The sequence below is a fragment of the Chaetura pelagica genome, unplaced genomic scaffold, assembly GCF_000747805.2.
Source record: "Chaetura pelagica isolate M959 unplaced genomic scaffold, ChaPel_1.0 scaffold150, whole genome shotgun sequence".
NCBI lineage: Eukaryota > Metazoa > Chordata > Aves > Apodiformes > Apodidae > Chaetura > Chaetura pelagica.
The window spans coordinates 1,281,415-1,305,675 of NW_009952052.1; the positions used below are offsets into that span (position 1 = coordinate 1,281,415).

Sequence of the window (24,261 nt, forward strand, 5' to 3'; positions counted from 1 at the left end):
AAGAGTGTTCTCCGGCAAAGTGAAGCATCACTATTACAACATGGTGATAGCAATTTTAAATTAATTACTCAGGAAGAAGTTAAAAAACTTGTATTTAAATTTGTTTTATGCTGCAGAGTTGCAAAGGGCTTCTTATTTTCTTTTAAATCTGATTGAAAATTTGCTGTTCTGAGTTTCGTAAACTTCACAACACATTCACGTGAGGACATAGTTAAAAAACGAAGTTATTTTTCCTGACAAAGTTGACATTTACCTTGTTTAAAGTGTTTAATATCAAAGCCAACAGTATAAATTAATTATGTTAAGGAAGTCATCTCCACTTACCAGAAAAAAATTCATCCAATACTTTGTAAACATTTAAAGCACTTAGGATAGGAAGCAAGATCACAAACCTCTGATCATGCAGCTTTCATACATTATTCTATAGGTGTAATGCCCAATATGAAGCCTACTTAAATTAAAGTAAGTCTTTCCACTGACTTTTGAATTAATCCTGTACATTAGAGGATCATATTCCTTAATTTCCTGCCTACCCAGAAAAATTCACATCTTCACAGCACAAAGGCAAGAAGGGAAGAGCTTCCCTTGACATGCTTTGTGATTGAAGAAATTAAATTGCCTCTGAGTAATCAATTCTGTGATATTGCTTGTGCTGAGCTTATTTGCTTGAATATAACCTAGCAATAACAATCCAAACAAGGAGGAAGACTAAAATGAGTATAAGGAAACTCTATGAGAACTGTCTTCCAGCTGGCTTTCAATTTGCAAGAAAACACTTCTGAGTTAACACATTACAAACCTACACATTGTATTAACAATGTCCAGAGAATATTGTAAACATGGAATGAATTTTACTCTCTCATATGTTAGCAGTAGCCGAGCATATTATGAATTATGCAGTTGGACTTCTTGCTTCTATCCCAACCAGTAAGCAAAATGAGCCTCAAATATTTCTGTAGCCCAAAGCCAAACTATCAAAGCACTGCTGCATCCATCACAACCAAGCTCTCCAGTGCAGGAAGACAGCTGTGTGCAAGCTGACTGTCAGGCAGGGCTCCTGACCCACGTTCTCCTTCAGTCTGTGCATGGGCCTGGTCTGGTCAAGCATTTTTTGGCCCAGGTCAAAACTGTGCCAAGGAATTCACTAACAATTTAGCAGCATGGCTCACATAAAGGATACCTTTACTGTTACTAGTACTGCTTTACAACAGAGCAAGCATATGGAGCAAGCAACTTCCATTCTTTTTTTTCATCAAATAAAACCCTGCAGCCTCACCCTTCACATCTAGTTGACAGAATGATTTTGTACTATGTACATTAAAAGGTCCAGAGAAGAAGAGTGGCTAGCAGAGGAATTAATTGGATTTAAAAAAGCAGTTCTCTATGGACTTAACAGAAGGATGTTGAATTGCAACTATAAGGTATTAAATTTGAATGTTACTGAGGTTACTGATATGAATGATAGAGGTGACAACTATCAGAGGAGAAAACTAGCTGCAAGGGCAAAAGCTAAACAGAAGGCTCTGTACAATTTCTGTGGATCAGATATAAACAGAACTGCTGCTGATGTCCTTCATAAATCAGTGTCAAAAAAAATTTGTGAATTCTTTACTTACAGGGAGGTGATTTTCAAAAATGCATTTGGGGTTGAACATTGGAGGAAGAGGAGCAGGATTTGAATGTGTCCATAAAGCATCTAAAGGAATTCATACAAAAATAAGACACATAGTTAAAGTGTGAATGGAAAGTACAAAGACAGAGAAAATTTATGGTTTCTAGTATGTTTTCTTTCAGTCACACTTACAGAATTGCATGAGGATCACTGAGGTTATACTGTCAGTTAAGAGGACAGACTCCAAAATAGAAGACAAGATATGACAAACAAACCTCAAATCAAAATAGCTGAACAAACAATAATTCACCCTGAGACTGCACACATGTTATGCACCTCAGAGTTTAGCAACTGTTGTGATAATCTGCACATGATAAAAAATAAAAAATCAAAACTTAATACTGAAAGTTTCTTCCCATGACATTGTGTTGCTGTTGATGATGTAGAGGTCCTTTATGAGAATGCAGTCATAAACTAAACCAAAGGAACTGCAGAAACAGCTGGGTCATTTACAGCCAGATTATAAGCAATTTATCAAGACCTAGAAAGGCATCTTGTTTGTTGTGGGCAAACAAAAATGATTGAGTAGAAGAACAAAAAATCGAGTGCCCTTAGTTATTGTTCATTATCTTTGTGGGGGAGATCATGTAACTACTCAAAATTCACTGCTGTTGCACTAAAAAATTAGCTTGCTCTACAAATCCAACCAAAGGTAACCATTCAAATCTTCTTGTACAGCATATAGAATCCTGCATGCTCATGGAGTAAAATACAAATTATTTTGGGTTATCGTGTCAGATATTGGGACACAATGTAATGAAGTCAAACCGCTGGAGTCTTCAATCCCTAAAGATGCCAGAAAAGGTTTTTACAAGATCTAAAAATGTGTCTGTCAGATAATTAAAGTAAATAGTTTCTTAGCTGTGGATTTGAAATACAAATAACATTATTTTAGACCAATTCCTTCCACTGAAGTGCTATTTTCAGTATGGGTGTCAGGTTTCCTGCAATATTGGCATGAACAAGAGATTAATACTTGAGTATGGGAAAAAAAAAAAGGTAGTTTTTTAAAAATGAAATTATATCTTCAAAGCTTTATGGTGCCAGTAATATTAATGATCCTGGAAGAGAAACCTGAAATTCTACACCTGTGGTTTCTTAGACGTTTAAGATCCTAACCGTTTCAAGTATGTTTGCAACTGAAAATGGACTTCCTTGCCATATTTTTTTGTCATTGAAAATCTGTTCTCCTTCCAGAAATGTATTCCTGAGATGCAAGCCCTTCCTTCTTTATCCCACATTCTCTAAAAGTTCATCTACTATTTCATGGCAGTTTACTCTAGAAATTAGTATTTACTGTACAAGACAGCAGTATTTGACCAGTATACTGTATCTCTGTATTCTGACAGTATCTGCTGGTTCAGAGACAAAGGTACTGTATTGTGCAAATTGATTTAAACATAATTTTAATTTAAGAAGCCATATAAATAATAATAACAGCATTTTCCTTTTTGAATTTATGTTTTTATTTTAAAGAAAGAAAAGATAAATTGAGGACTTGAGAGTCACAAAAAAGCCAATGAAACATATCATTTTGACATAGAATTATATTTCTGCTCTTTCTTATGTCCTTTGCATTGTCTTTTGTTTGTTTCATTTATTCTTTATTGTGATCTTTAAGTGCTCTTCGTGTGTTCAGTTCATGGTCAGGACTTTCTTTTATAAGAATAAAATTAGCACCCAGTTAATTTATCTCCTTAGGCTTATCTCCTCAGAGCTAGATGAAAGGCAAGACTTTTTTTTAATCTCTAAGAAAATTTATTATTTAAATTATTTTCTGCTGCTTTTAATTTCTGCTTCATGATGGAATCCAGCTGAGTGGATTTTAGCACTATTTATTTTGCTGTTACCAATACAGATGTCATTTTTCATGTTCATTTTGCAGCAGCTTTGATTCTTGTACTATTTATCACAACCTAGAGACAAGCAACTAGTATCTTGAAGCAAAAAGAACCTGTTTCAGGGCAAGAAGACAAATCAAGTGTCCTTACTTAACCCATTTTTTCTTTGTGTGGAAGATCTGTTGGCACTGCTATTAAAAAAAACACACAACACCATTCTGTTAAAAAATAAAAACCCAACCAGTTACTAAAAAAATAATTATAAATTATTATTTTGAGGTTGCATTTATGACCTACTTTTTTTGTAGGTCATTAAAGTGGATAAAATGTCTCTATATTATTCATCCTTATTGCAATAAAATGTTGATCACTAGAATAAGTAGCTTTGTATTTCCAATGTGTTTTACATTTCTCATCTGTGCTTCAGTGCCGTAATTCAAAGTGGGTGTCTTACAAGAATGAAAAAAGAAAGAATTTGATACCACATGTAAGCTCTTGCTTTCAGTAGTATATTGTTTATTAAAAAGGGAGGTATTCTCTTAGATATTTGAGGTAGCTAAACAATTGAGGTTCAATTAAAGCTCATGAAATTGTGCATTCTGAGGACAGAAAAGCTCCCTACTCCTACTTGTAATTAGAATTAAACGTGGGGAGCTGAGAACAACAGCAATGGAAGGGCAGGTTGAGTAACAGAGTTAATTTCAGAAGCTTGAAGAAATAATAAATAAATTAGGCTTTGTAAATTCGTTTTGTTGCAAGTTGACAGGTGCTCAGCACAAGTAATTAATTCAGTGAGTTTTAATAAACTAGAAGTGGAAATAAATGTCCTCCTAAAGCAATGGGGAAGATGTGTACCACAAAGTCTTGGTGCAGGCAGGTTGACAAACTGGCTTGCTGTGAGTGATGGGCCACAAGGTTCTAGTGATGCTGCTGCATGTGCAGCAAGGTGAGAGGAGGTGGTGGTCCCAGAAAAGAGGAGAGGGAGAAGGAGAGATTAGGATAACTCTATGTCATGGGGAAAAAGGGGAGGGGGGAGGTACTAATACAGTGCTTGTTAAAATTAGGAATTCCTGGCTTGAGATACTCAGTGCTCCATTTAATAGTAGCCTTTGGTGAAAATTATTTTTTGTTTCTATTTGTAAATAGTCTTCCCAGATAAAGCACTTTCCGAGACAGAACAGCATTGTCTGCTTATTTGTTTATCAAAGGGGAAGAACACAGAACTACATAAAAAGCTAGATTTGGTTGACTGTGCTGAGCCCATGCTATACCTGGGACAGGGGAATTTCATTTGCCAGGACAGCTTCTTTGGCTGGGGAAGGAAGGAGGCTGAATTTACTTCAAGCATTATGTCATCACGGTCCCACAGTGTAATGTTAGGTAATGTTTTAAACCTGATTTGCATTTTCTGATGATATGTAACGAAAATCCTCTGCTATATTAGTGATGCAGACTCACTATCGATGTTCATTAAAAAGCCTTGTCTGCCATTCAGAAGTTAGTTATGATCAGCAGTCATATATTCCAGCTAGAGGACAGATCGCTTCTAATGAAGCGATCTTCTCATTTTGTGATCATCATGATCCTTGATATATTTCATCACATTTTTTGCTTCCACAACAGCCATACCCACATTTGAGTCAGATTATCATCATCTATCTTTCAATACAGGGATTACGTTATTAATTAAATTCTACAGTCTATGCTCAGTCAGCCAAAAGAGTTAGCAAGGTGTTCATCTACACAATCAGGATTTATTTGTGTTTGCATTCTTTATAAGGGAAATACTATAGTCACATGTTTTTCAGGGTAATACTATATTTTACCTATGTAGTTTCTCCCTAAAATATTGTGTACTATTCCTCAAAAGTAATTTTATTGTCAGATTCTTATTCCAGCAGAACATGCTTGCTTTTACAAACACATCGATAGGAAAGCAAATTAAAGTTGCCTAGTGGGGATTCATAACCTATGAGCCAGCTAGTAATATAAAGGACATTTCCTTATTTTTTATTATATTTATTGTGTATTTGACTATATAGGTTTCTCATTTACAGGAAATACTGCTATCAGCCAGGCTTTAACAGGATAAACTTTATAAATCCACATACTTTAGGGACATACAAACAGAAGAACTGATGGCAAAATCTAGGATGGAATAACTAGTGCATTTTCAGGATCTGCTGGGTTTTTTTCAGGTTTACACTCCTCACTTTTAAAAAATTAACAATATTTCTCTTGCTTATATAGAAAACTTTTCCCTCAAACTTAAATAGACAATTTGACCCAGGACTAGAAAACAAGGTGTTGGTCACATTTGCAGATTCATACCAGGAATTAATTAAGTTTTGAATCCTCAAGTGCATAATGTTTTGAAAGTTCGGAAGCTGGTACGAGCTAATGTTAATATCAAGTGATACCAGTTATCAGCTATGTATTTCAGATAACTATTGAAGGGAACCAACACAAGTGGTTTCAAATAATAATCTGGGAAAACACAATAGAAAAGTCAAAAAGACCTAAAAGTAGCTAGGAATATAAAATGAACTTAAAAAATGAGTGGTGTCATATATATCTTATCCTTGCCAAATTTTTGTACTAACCATCCTTGATTCAACAATGTATGCAAGCATTGATATATAATTAGGAACTTGCATGTTTTCTCCCTAAATAGTTTGCTGAACTGGGATTTTAGTTTAAAAAATCACTCCTTTTTTTTACATGCATGTAAGATAAATACTAGATGTATATGCTGCATAAAGAAATAATCATAAAAATAACAGCTACATTTCCCAATTAGGATCTTGGATTGTTAATATGGGGGGTGTGAAATATATTTATTTTTTAACCTTGGTATAATTTTGACACTTCCAATTGTGTTAAGGAAAAATTATAATAAGGATGGTCTCAACACTACTGATGTGGTTTTGGTTCTAGGGTACAATGCACACTGCATGTTATAGCCTGCAACTGTCATTTTAAGCAACACATTGGAGGGTAGATCAACATTTATGCCAAGTTCACTTACATAAGCTACAATGTGAAGTTTAATTAAGGGCTACAGTGATGAAAGAATGCAAATTGCATATGCTGAAAATAACTTTCAGATGACAAATGACTGACACCCATAAAAACAATATCCAGGGTAGTTGCTAAGGTTATGATACTAAAACCTGACTAAAACGTTATCAGGCAGTATATTCCAACAGGTTAACATTCCATAAATTTGAAATAAAAAAATCAAATGCATCAAACCTAATCCATTGCCTGAAATTCAGTTTTACAGTCAGAATATTTCTGCTTGGAGTGAAAGAAATTATAACTGGCAATTAGGACATTTGTATTCCCACATTTTCTTTATTCAACTCTGATATTTTATAATCAGGACTTTAAAATTTACTTACCACAATGACTTTATTATAATCCCTGGGAAATGTATACATACAGAGAAAAATCTGGTGGCATGATTTATTTTGTGTTCTTTTTCCTTGGTCAACATACTCAATGTTTGGGAAAACAGTAAAACCTCTTCTGCCTAATCCTCATTAACATCTCTCTTTACGTTATTGTGGCCACCACATCATAAAGGGGGAGCCGATGCTAAGCATAAAGGTCAAGATGATAGAATATGACAAGTCTTTTAATTGAAAAGAGAAATGAGTGTCCCTAAGTATTCAGCATGAGCTTCTCTTTGCTTCCTGCAGGGCATCTGCACCACAACCACCGCATTTTTACACTTCTTCTTCTTAGCTTCATTCTGTTGGGTTTTGACAGAAGCGTGGCAGTCATATATGGCTGTTACTGGAAAAATTAGGACACGGCTCATAAGGAAGCGTTTCCTTTGCCTTGGATGGGGTAAGTCCATTAAATTCATTTTTTTTCAGAATCTTTGGAATGAAACATTTAATGCAGCAACAATGTCAAGAATATAACCATTTTCTTCAGGAAATCTGAAAGATAGCAGGCAGTACGTTACTAAAAAGAAAACTACGTTAGGACCTTTTCCACTCAAGCACAAGCTCTGCTGGTGTATATTTTAGTATTATTTTATAAATATGTTTTAACAACGTTTTAAAAGATTTTCAGCAAAGTAATGGAATACCAAGAAATAAAAAATAATAATAATAAAAAAAATATTAACTTAACTATTCCTTAAGCCTCTTCCTAGTTTTGTTTAAGACTTGTCAAAGATATCAGTATTTTAGCTACACCAGAGTGGTTTGCTGTGGGCAGAAAACATTGTCCTCCTCCCTGCCAGTGTTTTGAAAAGACAAATCCTGCAGTAGCACTGTGCTTCATTAAATTATTCATTCCATGTAAAATGGACCATTTTGCATTAGCTTGCCCTGTTGTTTTTTCTCCAGACATAACAGCAACATTTTGCTCAGCATCTAATGGTTATAACTGGTTTTATTTTTTTCAGGTCTACCAGCATTAGTGGTTGCAATATCAATAGGCTTTACCAAGACAAAAGGATATGGAACAGCCCACTAGTAAGTCAATCTGAAACGAAATGATAAATTATTGTTTTAGATAACAAGACTGTCATATCCCTGGGGAACTATATATACTCTACAGGTATCCATTCACACTTGGGACTGCCCTGGGGATCCCTGAGTGGTCCACAAAAGAACAAAGAGAATACCATATGCCAGTCTTGGACTGAACTCACTAAAGCACCAGGGATTCTGGATTTCTTTAGAAACACTGAGGATTAGGTCCATGTAGACACCCAACACTTACATACATTTATCAAAGAAAACTGTACATGTCATGGGTAGCCTTTGAAAACTTCTGAATACATCTAAAACTGTACTGGCAAGAGTCTCTTTGGCAGCCACATTTCTACTGACCAAACGTACCTCATCTTTGATGCCCCTGAGCTGCTTGGAGCCAAAGACTCACAGAAATCTCAATAGGTCTCCCATGCATCCCCTTTGTTGTGGAGTGCCTGATCAAGCCCATTTACTGGACTGGGCTATACATGAGAGACAGTGAGGAGGAGATCTGTGTGCTTCATTTACATTTTGTTAATACAGCTTCTGTTTAGCCACCTGACTGGTTCCAGTGTGTATTTAGCACCCTGGAAAATTCACTCCTCAGTGAGGCAGCCCTTCAGTCGTCTCCTACTAAAGAAGGAGCTTGCGCTGAGTCTCTTTTCTACCAACAGAGCTCTACAACCACTGAGACATTATGTATGCGAGAATGCGTTTCCTTCAGTCATCCTGTTTGGAGCTCTCCTCACGTTGCCTAAGAAATTAAGTATGCATCTGGACAGAAAGAGAGGAAATATGACTCTATAGCCTGGTAATGAGTGCATCTATCAGAGATGAGGCTGAGTTAGGTCAAATCCTCACTTCAGTGAATATTTAGTTATTCTCCTTAGCATCATCAGTGAGTGAGATCAGGATTCCCCCTCCCTGCCCTCTGTGTCTCACTGTCTTGGCACATGGCAGAGAAAGCTTCAAGCTTCTTTCAGATGCTTTTTTTTGAAAATGACATTTCCAAATAGATAAAGTTAAGAGTGAAAATTAAGGAAGTGATTTCAACCCCACAGTCAAACACATTAAGAGATTGATGGAAAGGAAGAAGGCACAAGGATCTCAGTTTCACATGGTATATGACTGATGGGGGTGTCTTGAATTGTTCACACTCAAACCAATTCTGTGAACAACCATCTCTGATTTCTCTCTTTTTCCTTTAGCCCTAAGTATTAAATAGTTATATTACTGTACATTTAAAACTAAATATGGAAACTATTTCACACAGACAGTTGTACTGATATAGATCGATATTTCCTAAAAATAATAATAAATAAACAAAGTGACAAGCTTTTGGATATTTCAGGATAGCTGAAAATTATTTGGTTTTCTTAAATCTTAATTGTTTTTTTCCAGCTATTTCTGTGAAGCTTATAAATATTATTGCTACTCCTCTTCAGATGATCAGTATTATGAGAGCACCACTACTACAAGTTGTAGTTAATAAATCTGTGTGACTTACTCATGCTTACATACAGTGCTATATCATAGAATCACAGAATCTTAGGGGTTGGAAGAGCCCTGGAAAGATCATCTGGCCCACCCCCCCTGCCAGAGCAGGGTCACCTAGAGCACATCACACAGGAACGTGTCCAGGCGGGGTTTGAATGTATCCAGCGAAGGAGACTCCACAACCTCTCTAGGCAGCCTGTTCCAGTGCTCTGTCACTCTCACAGTAAAGAAGTTTTTTCTGATGTTTACGTGGAACCTCCTATGTTCCTGTTTGCACCCACTGCCCCTTGTCCTATCACTAGACATCACTGTAAAAAGCCTGGGTCCATCCTGCTGACACTCACCCTTAATGTATTTGTAAACATTGATTAGGTTGCCCCTCAGTCTCCTCTTGTCCAAGCTAAAGAGACCCAGCTGCCTTTCCTCTTCAGGGAGATGTTCCACTCCCTTAAGCATCTTTGTGGGAGACAGTGTCACATGCTTTACTGAAATCAAGATAAACCACATCTACCACCAATATTAAGGAGCAGCGCAGACAACTTTCAGGAATTCATTATATCAGCAAAAACTAAATATCTTTCATAACCATGGTCTCCTAAGAGAAGGATTCAGTCTCCCAGAAAGCATCAAAGAACTCACAAAATCTACAGAGCAAGTCTACAGATACTGCATCAGTCAGCAGAATTTTATGACCATGTAGCATGGCCCTATAAAATCACCAGTGGATGCTCTCTGTTCACATCATTTTCTGTGGCTTTCTGCTGTGTGAGGACCAGGGAGAAAGGAGGCAGAATAGGAGAATGAAATAAAAACAATCATAAAGCATAGAAAAAAACTATCAGGAAAAAAAAAAAAAAAAAAAAAAGAAAGAAAGAAAAAGAAAGAAAGAAATATCTGGAGAGAAATTGACAGCAATTGCCTTATGGTATAAGACGGCACCTGAGAATCTGTCTTCAGAAAATCTTCAACAGAAAATGATTGGCAACAAGCACATCATCTGCAACAAGTCATCAACTGGCACATATTGAGTACTTCGCAATAATCATGTGACAGATGGTTGAAAATTCAGATTGTGTAAAGAAAAGGTGGAAACCTCTACCTTTTTTTTCCAGCTCTGCCTATAAAAGTCACTCTTTTGAGCAGACTTTTTACTTGAGGGTATGGGAGAGGAAGGGAACAATTCTCCCTCAGTCATAAAGATTTATTGTGGTAGAAACTGTTTTTATTTACGAAAAACCCTTGTTCACCCCTTTTTTCAGCATAGGTAACTGAGCTTATATTTCAAATACAATACATCAATAATTTTTATGGTGTTTCCGTCTCCCAACAAACATTAACAGTTTAATTATACGTGTTATTTATGCACAGTGATCATCTACACTGAATTTAAAAATTAATAATGGTAGGGAAATGCACTATGAATACAGTCTTCTGTCTCAAAAGCCCATGTTCTCAGACTCGCACAATAAATAAGGTAGCTTTTGGAAAAAATAACATGGAAAATTGCAGAAAATTTTGAAAGCATTTTTGTTTGACATTATGAAAATAAATTGAACATTATTGTTGCAGTTGGTTTTTGAAATATGACATAGAGTAGCCTGACATGTATTACCTTTTCAACAGCGAAGCAGTTACAAACTACTTGCATCAATTTATCATGCCAGATTGAAGCACACTGATGCATATGGGTTCATATGTCAGATTGCACATGGCTTCATTAGAGCTGGAAACACTTTTATTCTTTGCAGTTACAATTCCTGCTCTAAAAGACGATTAATATTATGTCCTTGCATTTAATTTACTTGGTTTTCAAATGTACAAAAGCACTACCAGAAATTAAAAAACATATTCAGGATTCTAATGTGAATGTTTCTGGATGTAAGAGCCAAGTAAATTATTTGAATGCATATATTTGAGTTTTCTTATATGTAGGTGTGATCATGCATTCAAATAAACATGCAGTCTTTGAATGTGTAATCACTGGGAAAATAGCACAGCTGCATTTACTTCAGCGTGTGAAGCTCCTGATCTTTTGCAATATGGTGTATCAAATATTTAGAATTCTATTCTCTAAGTGCTCTGTGTTTGAAAATCTGAGGGTTTTCAGTGAAAGTCCTGATGCAGTATGACAAACTCTGCAAGTTTATTAGCTCACAAGAAAATATATTTTTTCAGATGCTTTAAAATATACAGTTATATTGTTTGCAAAGATCTAGTCCTAATGGTAATTACTGAGTGACATAAGAGAAGATATATAGAAGCCTGTTTGTTTTTTTTGTTTTGGTTTGGTTTATTGTTTTTTTTTTCCTGACGTTCTATGTTATATGTACTTAGCCTTTCATTGTTTTAAGTATAGAACTGTCAGACACTGTGAGATAGAAATGTTTCTAGGCATTTCAGTATATGTATAATTCACATGAAAACTTTTGAAATGTTAATAGCTGGTAGTGGAAATAACTTCCAACTCTCTATGCCATCTTGTCAACAAAGTAATTTTGTGTTTGTGTATATGAATCTCTACATGTAGAAATGAGCATGTACAACTGATAAGGGGGTAAATTTGCAGTAGGTTGCAGATGACACCAAATTGGGTGAGACTGTTGATCTGCTCAACAGTAGGAAGGCTCTACACAGGGACCTGGACAGGCAGGATCAATGGGCTGCAGCCAATTGTATGAGGTTCAATACGGCCCAGCACAGGTTCCTGCATTTCAGTCACAACTCTAGGCAACGCTACAGGCTTGGGGAGGAGTGGCTGGAAGGCTGCCCACAAGAAATGGACTTGAGAGTGCTGGTTGACAGTTGGATGAACATGAACTAGCAGTGTTCCCAGGTGCCCAAGAAGGCCAATGGCATCCTGGCCTGCATCAGAAATAGCATGGCCAGCAGGAGTAGGGAGGTGATCATGCCCCTGTACTCGGCACTGGTGAGGCTGCACCTTGAGTACTGTGTTCAGTTCTGGGCCCCTCACTATAAGAAGGACATTGAGAACTGTGTCCAGAGGAGAACCAAGCTGGTGAATGGCCTAGAGAGCAAGTCATATGAGGAGTGACTGAGGGAACTGAGGATGTTTAGTCTGCAGAAAAGGAGGCTGAGGGGAGGCCTCATCACCCTCTGCAGCTACCTGAAAGGAGGTTATAGGGAGATGGGTGTTGGCCTTTTCTCCCAAGTAAATAATGATAGGACCAGAGGAAATGGCCTGAAGTTAAGACAACGGAGGTTCAGATTGGATATTAGGAATAATTTCTATACTGAGAGAATATTCAGGCACTGGAACAGCCTGCCCAGGGAGGTAGTTGAGTCACCATCCATGGAGGTATTAAAAAAATGTGTAGATGTGGCACTTCAGGGCATGCACTAGTGGCCAAGGTTGTGGGTTCTGTTGTGGGTGTTTTTCGGTGGTGTGGGATTTTTTGTTTGTTTATGGTTTGGATTCTTTTGTGTGCTTATGGTTGGACTCAGTGATCTCAGAGGTGCCATCCAACCATGAAAATTCTGTGTGATTCTGTGATAAAAATCTCATGCTGTGGTAGTTAGTAATGTTTTCTTGGCAATACGTTATACTTATTTTTAATTTGTGTTAGTTCTTCTCTAATGTTCTTTCCAGCTGTTGGCTGTCTCTTGAAGGAGGACTACTTTATGCTTTCGTTGGACCTGCAGCAGCTGTTGTCTTGGTAAACATGAATATAATTTCTAGTATTTTAATATGAAATGATGGAATATGCTATTTATATTATAAAGGCTTAGCTATAGAGTAGATTTAATTTACAGTGTTACATTTTGCTGAAAATACTAAGCTCAGTATTGTTTAGCATGCCGTCAGTTTTTTGAATGTACAATTCATTCAATTGTATCACTTCTTTATACTGGTTATCTCTGCATGTTTACACAGTAAGCTGTGACAGAACAGTGTACTGAATTGTGGCACAGAAAATTTGTTGCAGGCATCACTGAATTATTATCAGTAGCATCTATAGGATTGTCACTGCTTTATGAAGTTCAGTGACAGTCTTGATAGAGTGCTGCTTGGCAGTGTATTGCTGTGCCAGCAAAAGCAACAGAAGGAGTGGAACCAGCCAGCAAGTTCTTCTTGGCTACTGCTTTGGAAGGCAAAGAATAAAATCATACCTGGGAAATGTGACTAATTTTTTTATTTATCTTCCACATCATGGGAAATGCTTTTAGATGTAGGATTTTTACCTAATTGTAGACATCTGCAATGTAAATTCCTAAGCTAGTTATCCCAGCCATATTCATTGACAGTGAGAAAAACATGCACTTTTAGAGCTCAAACCATCAGAAGTACTTCAGTTGTCTACTTTAAGGTAAGATGAATTAAGATGAATTGTACTCTACATGAGCCATTGGCTATCAGTCATCTACTCGAGAGTCTGTATGGGTTTTGTACAATAATTTTCTTAGTATTTTTCGCTTACATATTTTTAATCTAACTCTTTTTTCCCTTTCACCAATTTGATACTAGGATAGCTCTATCAACCTGGTTATTTCTGATTTTCCCTTGCAATAGGGAATTGGTCTTAACAGTTGTCAAAGATGTAGCCATTTAGCTACACAGATTTTCCTAAAATGGATGTTTACTACTCCCATAGAGTTTGTCTCATTCTTGCCTGGAGTTAAGCCAGGATCCTGTTGTACAGCTCATAGTCCCTGTCATGATAGAGGAGCCAAGGATGTTTACAAAAAGCCAGTCATAATTTTTACATGGAACTGTATGTTCTCTGTGTAATTGGCAAGCTTTGTTTCGAGATTTTTCAAGTTCACAGTTGCAGTTTGCCCTACCATTAGCTAATAGCTGTGGAAGAAGCCATTCCACGCAGCCACTTAAGCCTAACTGTATGAAGCAAAAATTATGTAACATCAGCTGAAAAATGTAAATGCTGAAAATAAAGCAGAAGAAATAAAGCAGAAGAAATAAAGAAAAGCTGGAAAAGATTTGGCTGGACAGACTGGCAACAATTACGCATTTTGGCACAGATCTTGAAAAATTTGTTTGAAAGGAAAAAAGTATTACTCTTTTCTAAGAAAAATTCAACAGTTTCAAAACTTGGTATTACCTCTTTGCAGGGCCATGTAGAGATAGGTTCAAAGAGTTCAGTTCAATAATACAAATGGATAATAACAGTCATTAACTTGTCCATTAAATGCCATTAGTGTGTCCATTGAGTGCCAAGGTCTGACTGCTGAAACACTTGAATTTTTTTTAGGTTAGGTCTTCAACCAATGTATGTGATCATAACACCATTTACTCTAATGGAGCTAAACAGACTTAGCCAAGGTATTCATGTGGCCCACAAAAAAAGGAAATTGCAGTCAAATAAGGCTCAAGATTGGCATTTGTTGAATGATGTAGACAATTACTAATGTGCAGAAGGATACGGAAAACCACAGGCTGGTTCTGCATAAGTGGGAACACCCATATGGGCCATAAATGCTTAAAAAGGAACACAGTTACGGTCATCGTGTATTCCAACTAGCTCTTCTTTGTGTGCATAACTCAGAGACAGTGTTTTTTCTGGAACAGGCTGTATGATTGCAGTTAAAACTGAGGAGGTATTAAAGCTGTATTACTCAAGCTTCTGGCCAGCAGCATGTACCCATATAACTTAATACCAGATTCATTCTTGATTTAAATTCAAGATTCAAAAATAAGCCTATTGCCGGGTGCATATGTGTTACCCATTTGAGAATACACACTTTTAGTGTGCTCAGAAACAGTGTTAGAGTTTCTGATAGAATACTCAGAAATGTAACAGAAGGTATTTAGCAGGCCTGTAAGAGCCTTTTTCTGAAGTAACAGGATAAAGTATTTTCTTTCAGGCACTGAAAAATCAAATGTTTGTTTTCTGTTTGACAGGTCAACATGGTAATTGGCATTTTGGTATTTAATAAACTTGTTTCCAGAGATGGAATCCTAGATAAAAAGCTCAAACACAGAGCGGGGTAAGCAACAATTGGGTTATTTTAAAGCATTTTAAAATTTTATCACCAATTTTCAATTACAGATATTCAGCAAAAATGCTTTTGATTGTGCTTTGAAATTTTACATTAGTGTAACAGTGTGTCTAAGAGATTCCATTCATCTCAAAAGCTGCTGTTGCATTATCCTGAGGGAATGCAACTAAACATAATAAAACACAAGTACAACTGTATTAAGTTAATGAGAATTAAACAAATCTGAACAGAGATTTCACCAGAATGTTACACATGTAAAGTAGTCACAGTTAGGAAAACAGTTTGGTGAACTGTGTGTACTGAAGGAAGTGATTATTTGGGTCTAGCTGTCAACTTTAATTACTATGGTGTGAAATGTTACTTATTTGTGAAAATTGTTATAAAATCTATTGTACAGTAATATCTCTCTTACTGAGGTCCATGCTATCCTGCCATTCTGATTATGTGGAAAATTTGCCTTTGTTCTTACATCCGTATCTACATAGGAGTAGGTTTTAAATTAGTGTAACAGAATTTCAAAGTTAAAAAACATATTTCAAAAGAAAAAAAAAAAAAAAAGAAAAAGAAAAAACGTAAATTGAAAGTATGTGTTATTGATTATTTACTTTCATTTACATTCAAATTTCATTTGTTATCACAAGAAGAAAGAATTACAACACTGGGGGTATCAGAAGCTTTTTCAGTGGATGACAAGGATTTGAAATACTGAAGCAGCAAACCCAGATTTATTTGGTATTGGAGAAAAATATTTCACATGTGCATCTTCACATTTGTAATATTTTTGAAAGTGCATTTAAACTTTGCATAACTGTTTTTTACAGCTATATGTTCTAGTATTGTCTTTTGAGCCAGCTTGTAGTTCACATCACCAATACCTGCGTTTCTAAATGATAAACAATTACATCTTTCTTTTACTGTGTATTACTACTAGGAGGAGATTTATTACAGCTTCACTTTGAATTATTTTCCCATTACACTAACAGTAGCATTCCTAATAAGTTCAATTCATTGGTTAGATGTCTGAATCTGTGATAAATATTTCAGCTGGTATGATTTACATCTAATATCAATTCAATTAAACTTTATGGTTTTCAGCTTTTTCACCGTTATTCTGACAAATATGTACCTAAAGCTTTCATTTCTTTTCTTCTCTTTTCCTCTTTTTTCAATAGAAAATATTAATTTCTTAACCTTACTTTTGTCTTCATTACTCTACCAACATTCCTAAATGTGTAACACTGATGAAATCTAGAATAGTATAAAGCTACTCAAATTATTACAAGAGTAGTAATAACTTAGTAATCACCAATTTAAATTGACATCTGCTCCAATTCCAGTCATTTAAGGTGTTGGAGTGGCCATGGCTTCATCTTTGAGCATTTTCTAAGGATATCCTAGCTTACATTTAACTGCATAACTTTTTTTCAGCTACTCAGTTGTTGGCTATAGAAATCTATTTGCTTGTAGTCTATTTTCCTGATGAAACTTGCTTTCCAGCAGTGAAACAACTTAACAAAGAGGTATTTTAGTTTAAAGTAAATGGATAAAAAGCTAGAAATTATTTTGTCATAAACAATCCAGCTGTTCTGGGAAAGCATGTAGATGCTCTAATCAAGAAACTGTCCTAACTTTTGTGATAGTATGAGATGGTGGCTTGGCAAAAGCATTCCTTGATACTGCTTGGCAGATGAAGAGTCCTGAGTCATTTTTGAGGCAGAGAAATTGCTGCACTATTTTATCTGCAGCAGAAGGGGGATTGTCATTTCTCAAATACCTCTTGCCAGCCATGCTCAGAAAGGCAACTGCATTTTTCTCTGGCAAACATTGGATTTATACCTGTCAAAAATTCAGCCAAACATTCAACTCTAGAAATCATTAATGCAGGATTTAAAGTAGTGAATGGAGTAAAATGTACTAACTCTATATGTTTCTTTTCCTCCTTAATAAGCACATGAAGAATCAACAAGTGTCTTGATAAATATCAATTTCTGACATAAGGGGTAGCACAAATATATGCTCAACCAGAAAGATTCTATTGGGTCCATATACACATGGAGTTACATTTTCAAGATCCAGAACTAATCCATAGAGGTAAAGAGAATAATACAGTCTGATAAAACTGAAGTGCTGCCAAGGAAAGATTAAAAGTATTTTTCTGAGCTTAGGTTAAGCTTACCCAAGGCATTTTCCTTCTTCATTCATTAATGATATAGATCTTTAATTGGTTTAAACTGATGTGAATTCTCTGAGTTCTTTTCATACCCTACAAAAACGTTATACAAGGTAATGAATCTTACTGTATTTTTACGGGAAAAAATTGCATGTTTATGGAAAATACCCTGCATTTTTTTTTAATGAAAAGACATTAGTTGGTTTATCAAAGTGGAAATCACTGGAGTTCAATGTTGTTTTGGGCAGTATGTTAAAAATCTTACAAGCGCTGGCTTTCACAACAAAAAGGAGTTCTGTTGGTTGAAATGACTGGGAAAAAAACTGAAGCGTTACCTCTCTTCATGGTGTTAACCACTTTCCAGCTGGGAATAGGTAGAGCACCCATCCTGTTGCAACTCAGTTAGCTATTTATTCCTGGTTCTGATGGCAGAAAGAGAAGGATTGGCAAGAGAAAGTTGAATGAATGCTGTTGGTAAAAGAAAATTTCAATGCCAGGTTTTGCCCTTAAACTCTTCTGACAGGTGCTGAGCTACAATTGTCCATACAAAATGCTATGAGTTTAATGCTTGTGTACTGTGTTTTATTAAAATGCAAAGCAGTTCACCCTTCTTAAAGTACTGAATGATATTTATTTCATCAGATTCCATACATTTCAAGCCCTATATTCAGACCTTCATATAGCATGAATAAAACCACTCCAGATTTTTGCGGGCCATTCAGATCACTAGTGCAAATCTGACAACACAGTATTGCCAATACTGATTTGATGCTTAAATACATTTTGCATGTTTCTTTCCCTCTTAATGTTCTGTAATCATGAATACTTCATACTCCTCCTTTAATTGTCTTACGCTCTTTTTCAAGCAAGTTCAGATACAATAGTCTTTTCACAGGTCTGAATAGAGGGATTTCACTTTGTGTGTCTATCCTAGCACATGCTTATGTTTACTTCAGTGTACTGAGCAGTTTTAATCACTGGACATTTGGGGCCTTTTTTAGCTTAAATGGAAGAACTGGAGTCTGCATGAAATGAAGCCCCATAGCATTAACATATGAAGCTAACAGTCATGTAAAGTACAAAGTACAGTTTTGCAACAACATAAAGCGTTCATCCTGAATAAGTCTACTTACTTTTTCTGCATGACATCGTATATAAAAGCTAAATTTCAGTAGCAACGTTTTTTGGTGACAATTCAATATTTTGTTCTTTTTGTGGGTGTTCTGTTTGTTTGCAGTCAGATGAGTGAGCCTCATAGCGGTTTGACGCTCAAATGTGCCAAGTGTGGAGTAGTTTCAACAACAGCTTTGTCAGCCACCACCGCCAGTAATGCCATGTTAGTCCTGATCATTTACATCTTCTTGTTACAAATCTTATACAGTGCATGTGAAACAATAGTTTGATGATGACAACTGTGTTTGCTAACACTGTATAGAGTGCTGAGCACATTTAAATACTTTTTAACAACAACAACAAAAAAATTGCAACTGTTTATTAACTGAATACAGGATATTCTTTAGAATATAAAGTACCAACACTGTTACATTCTTGTCTATGATTTTCAAGTTAACTTGATAAAATGCCATCCTTAAATATGTTTCATTTTAGTAGTGAGCTTTTAATATTTTTTTTTACAATATTACAATGCTGTTTTTTCCTTTTTTTTCAATAGGGCATCCCTTTGGAGTTCATGCGTGGTGTTGCCACTTCTGGCCCTGACTTGGATGTCTGCAGTTCTGGCCATGACAGACAAAAGATCAATATTATTTCAGATACTTTTTGCAGTATTTGATTCATTGCAAGGCTTTGTTATTGTCATGGTCCATTGTATTCTCCGAAGGGAGGTGAGGAATGGCTTCCCAGTTTTCTAAAGGGCTGTGCTCCTGTTAATCTCTCAACTGCTCTTTAATGTTATGTACAGCTTGCTCAACATAAATTAATTTGATAGAAAGAGAAAGTATTTTATGGTGAGATTTAGAGGAACAAGAGAGAGAAGAGGGAGAAGATCAATGCAGAAAGTCAGTTTCAGTGTAAAATTGTACCCACTAAATTAAAGATGGCCTTTAATCATTCCTGAGATATTTTTAAGGGTTAGGCTTTCTCAATATTGTGAGTATAGGGAAATGCTAACATGAATGCCCTTTTCCTGAAGGCCAAAAGCTATAGATTTTTGCAGACTCTAAAACGATTCAAACTAAAAACTATTTTGGTTTATACTGTCCATGAAGGAGGACACAAGGACATGAGGTGTTATGTTGGTGAAGCTCTACCCTTTCAGTTCTACAAACTCAGGTACATACTTAAGGTAACATACTTAAGTTATGGGGACAGTGAGAATGAAGACAGGTAAGGAGAACAGCAAGGAAAAGCTAATACTATGGCTTGGCCTCCACAGCTTATTGCCACCCACTGCAGAATTCATCACCACTGAGATTTTATGTCAAAGCCACCACACAACTGGTCTTTAGCCTGGCTCTGATGGCAGCTTCTCTAACCTATCTAATCTGCTGATAACCTTACCTTTTTATTGAGATAGGTTTGTGAGCAGTAACACAACAGCTACTCTGGTTGATACGTGGTCATGAGACCACAAAATGAGCAGGTGGAGCCAGACTGGAGAGCAGTAACCTGGTTCACTGGCCCATCTACGCAGCAGCCATTTATCAACTTCAGGATATTTACTGTACCAATAAACCAAATTACACCATTTAGCATGATAGCATGAGTGGCAAGAGTTATTCAAAAGCACTCTGGGACTGAAAAAACAGGAGGGTGTTTCAGTAAAAACTTAGTGTCAATGCTGGGTGAGAAATCTCACACAGTTGCTTCCTTTTCCACTGTTCAAACCCTTTAAACATTGAAACTCATTATATTAATGAAAAAGAATTATGGGCAATATAATTTATTTCAATCTTTCAGTAGTGTTCCACTTTGCATGAACTTTATATCACTGTACTACACAGCAGGATATGTAATATCCTACACAGTAGGATAAGAATTAAGTTTCTAATTCTTAAGGAAAAAACTTAACAATATATTGCAGAAATTAGTATCTTCCATGGTGCTGACTCCATCCCACTTTATTCAAGCTGTTTGAGACTGTGAGCTTTTGTTTTTCTTACTTTATCAGCTTTCATAGTGGAAATGACTTAACTACCTTTATATCTTTTTTATTTGTTTTTTTTTTACTTGGTTGGTTTTTGTTCAGGATAAAAAGATGTGCAGAATAAGAGGTAATACTCAAGACAAAACTATTTTATGTAGAACTCTCTTGCTATCCCCTTATTTTCTACAGACTTATCTTTCTCCATATGATTTTTTTTTGTGAAATAGGTTATTCTCACCTGTATGTAGAAAGAATGGCAGTTCCACCCTAGTTTTCCTGTCTAAGAAATTTGTCTTTCTATTGGGATATATTAATTAGCCTGGAAAGGACATACCACTTCCCACTTACTGTCCTGAGAAACAGTTTTTATTTTAAAAGGTATATATCTAGCTCAAGATTGCAGATGAAATTTGAACTCTAACAGGCTTGGTGCCATGACCAGTTCCTTGGGGCACCTGTTCCAATGACTGACCACCCTCTCCATAAAGAATCTTTTCCTAATGTCCAATATGAACATCCCTTTCCGCAGCTTCATTCCATTTCATTGTGTCCTGATTCTATTTCCTCCTGTACTTTGTGAGGATATAGAGAGGCTAGAACACATACCTGATTATCAGTCATTGATTTCATAAAAAAATGGACCAAAATCCATGAGAAATTCTAAAAGTAACAGAGTATGGCACCATATATAACAAAACAAAATTAAAATAAAATAAAATAATAAAAAAACCCAGACAATAACGTCTGTCTCAGTACAGTAACACAGGAGCTTATTTTGAAAAAAAATATATATATATTTTGACTGCTTAAGATGAAATTGAATGGACATCTTCCAGTTCAGGACAGGTTCCCTATTCTAATCACAACTATTTGCTGCAAAGGCTTGATTACCAGGGATCACTTTGATACTGCTGAACATCTCATAGAAATGTTCTTGTCTGACCCTGCTTACTACCACAGACTGTGGTGGTAGGGGTGGAATTAGACTTTCCTGTAAGTCAACTCAGTGTTCAAATTTGTAGGGTATCTTGACTTGCAACACTTTTAACTCATTGGTTCTAGTGCAAGTGCATTATCTGCTTCTAAAGATTTTAAAATGGAATTTATAATATTAACTGTTCATGTATAGGCAGTCATCTAGTTATGGTTTATTTTATTTGCTGATCTTTTAGCAAATCAGATATACATATCTCATCAAATGCAAAGAACCACTGCTTCATTTAGCTAGTTAGAGTTGTTCCCACAAGCCAGTTTTTGGTAGTTACACCTCCTGATCCTAACTCTGAAATTGTAGAAGAAGGCTATTTGATAAAACAGCTACTCAGTCTATCTACATAGTATTTTTTAAAAATGATGTCATGAGAAAATTTCCCAATGAAGCCCAAAAAGTGTCTAGGTTTGATAAGGTTGTCCCTTATCAAAAAGGGGAAGGAGTTTTTTCTACAGTCATGGCAACTTATGCAGAAGTAAATGTACAGAGAAGACATTTACTAATCAGTAGATTATCTCCAGTCAAGATAATGACAGTGCTGGCAGTGGAAGACAAAGAAGCCTAGGCATATTGCTGTGTGAACTTGAATTTGACAGAATACATTGAATCTTCTTTAGACTTCCAAATTTAAATTGTAAACTGGGTAGAACACTTGAGGAAGCAATTAGGGTAATGTTTTTGAAATGGGAAAAAAGATAAAACAGAAAGTTCTTCAGGAGCAGCAAAGAAGTAAAAGTTGATGCACTTGAAACAGTATTTATTTCAAAAAAGTGTATGATCTCCACCTACATGGACCAGTTTGTAGCAGCAAAAATGTAATTGTTTACTTCAAGTACTTACACAGAAAAAGACACAAGTCCACTAAGTTATGTTTCAATCTGGCTCTAGGGAGTCTGGCTTTCTATCTCCAGAGACCCTTAGGTGACTACAAGCCGAGATAGTGGCCATGATGCACAGTGTGCAGCCTTTGCATTGCACAGGGTGCCTCCTCAGCTTAAAGAACAGTGTTGCTTTCTGTTGTCTGCAAAAGCATTTTGCTCTGCCAGTGCCTGTCAGGGAAATCCTGCCAACATATTTGTCATTCTGGATGACAGATACAAAGCTATCTCAGTTATAGCCTATAGGATTGATCTAATATTTATAGCATGGCAGCACAGGCAAAACAATAATTCTGACTGTCAGGAAAAAAAAATATGGAATGGAATATATCACCATAAAATTCAAACAAAAAAGAGGACAGCCCTGGTTTACAATGCCTTTATTGTTATTACATTACAGAAAGACACAGACTTTTACAATTATATATATAAAACCTCTGTTTTTCTTCATAATTATATTGATATAAAAATAAATGATGAAAACATTTTTACTGGCTCTAGAATGCTATATTGAAGAGCTTTTGTGACAAGGGCTGCATTAGCAAGCCAGGGATGTTCAATGAGTAAGACATACAACTAGAAGAGAGCCAAGGTATGTGTTGTGTCTATTTCTGCCCTCCATCAGTTCAGGGTCTTTTGGAAAGACATCAGATGTTGCTTTAATTCCATTTCCTAGCTTCTAAGATAAATATAATACTGCTCAAGCAGGAGACCTCTTATAGAACATTTGGAAATTAGGAAAGAAAAATGTGAAGTGTTAGCTATTAAGGTTTTATGTTGCCTTCTTAGCCTAGAAAACCTAGCATTTTTTTTTTCCTCTTTTTGCTGTTTAAATACCTACTTAGGAATTAGAATATAGTGAGGTCTGTGTCACAGAACAGGGAGTGATAGTAGAGGTTAGTGCTGAAGCTTCCCTGTCAGAGCAAAAGGGTTTGCTTGACCTGCTTGAACACAAGATGCTCTGAAAAGGATTTGAATCACACTGAGTAATTCCTGTTAATGCAGGTGAGGGGAGGAACCCACATGTATTTTATTCTTTTGCTGTGCTCTGCTGAGAGATAGAGAGCATTTAGATTAAATGCATCATTTGTGCTTAAAGCCCACATTTCTGTATTGCAGGAGAAAAATAAAGTGTATGAGTAGGGAGAGGGTAAGTTATAAAGGCTTGGAGTTGGTTACTGTTGCTAAGGAAACTACTTCCCTGGTATCTGCATGTTCATCACATCTGTGTCTCCTGCTCTGCCTGGCTTTAAGAAAATTTTGTAACTTGATGTTAAGGGAGGTGGGTGGAACAAGATTTCAAAGTAAAATGTAAAGACAGCACAGTATTTACATACTCAAACAAGTTTCAACAAGTGCTTTAGAAAAATATGCTGTTATTTAGAAAGTTCAACCTTTTCGTTTCTAACTTGTGTGAGGACATCTAGCAGTTCCAACATATGTCACTATGATGGATGCAGATAAATTTGACATTCTGTTAATATGTTCAAATCATATGCTGTTTGCACTTTAGAAACATTGTAAGAAAGATGCACATTTAAGAGAATCATAGAATCATAGAATCCTAGGGGTTGGAAGGGACCTTGAAAGATCATCTAGTCCAACCCCCCTGCCAGAGCAGGGTCACCTAGAGTACA

At 36.1% G+C, this 24,261-nt stretch overlaps 1 protein-coding gene across 2 annotated transcripts in view; it reads left to right on the forward strand.

The window, feature by feature from the left end:
* The window catches only part of BAI3 (brain-specific angiogenesis inhibitor 3), a 466,801-nt gene that overhangs the window by 410,864 nt on the left and 31,676 nt on the right, over positions 1 to 24,261 (forward strand). For both annotated transcript variants that reach the window (XM_010003267.1, XM_010003258.1), the window contains 6 exons: positions 7,218 to 7,368; positions 7,937 to 8,006; positions 13,114 to 13,180; positions 15,382 to 15,467; positions 18,887 to 18,985; positions 19,322 to 19,493. In XM_010003267.1, the coding sequence (XP_010001569.1) occupies positions 7,218 to 7,368; positions 7,937 to 8,006; positions 13,114 to 13,180; positions 15,382 to 15,467; positions 18,887 to 18,985; positions 19,322 to 19,493 (645 nt within the window). The remainder of the gene's footprint in view (positions 1 to 7,217; positions 7,369 to 7,936; positions 8,007 to 13,113; positions 13,181 to 15,381; positions 15,468 to 18,886; positions 18,986 to 19,321; positions 19,494 to 24,261) is intronic.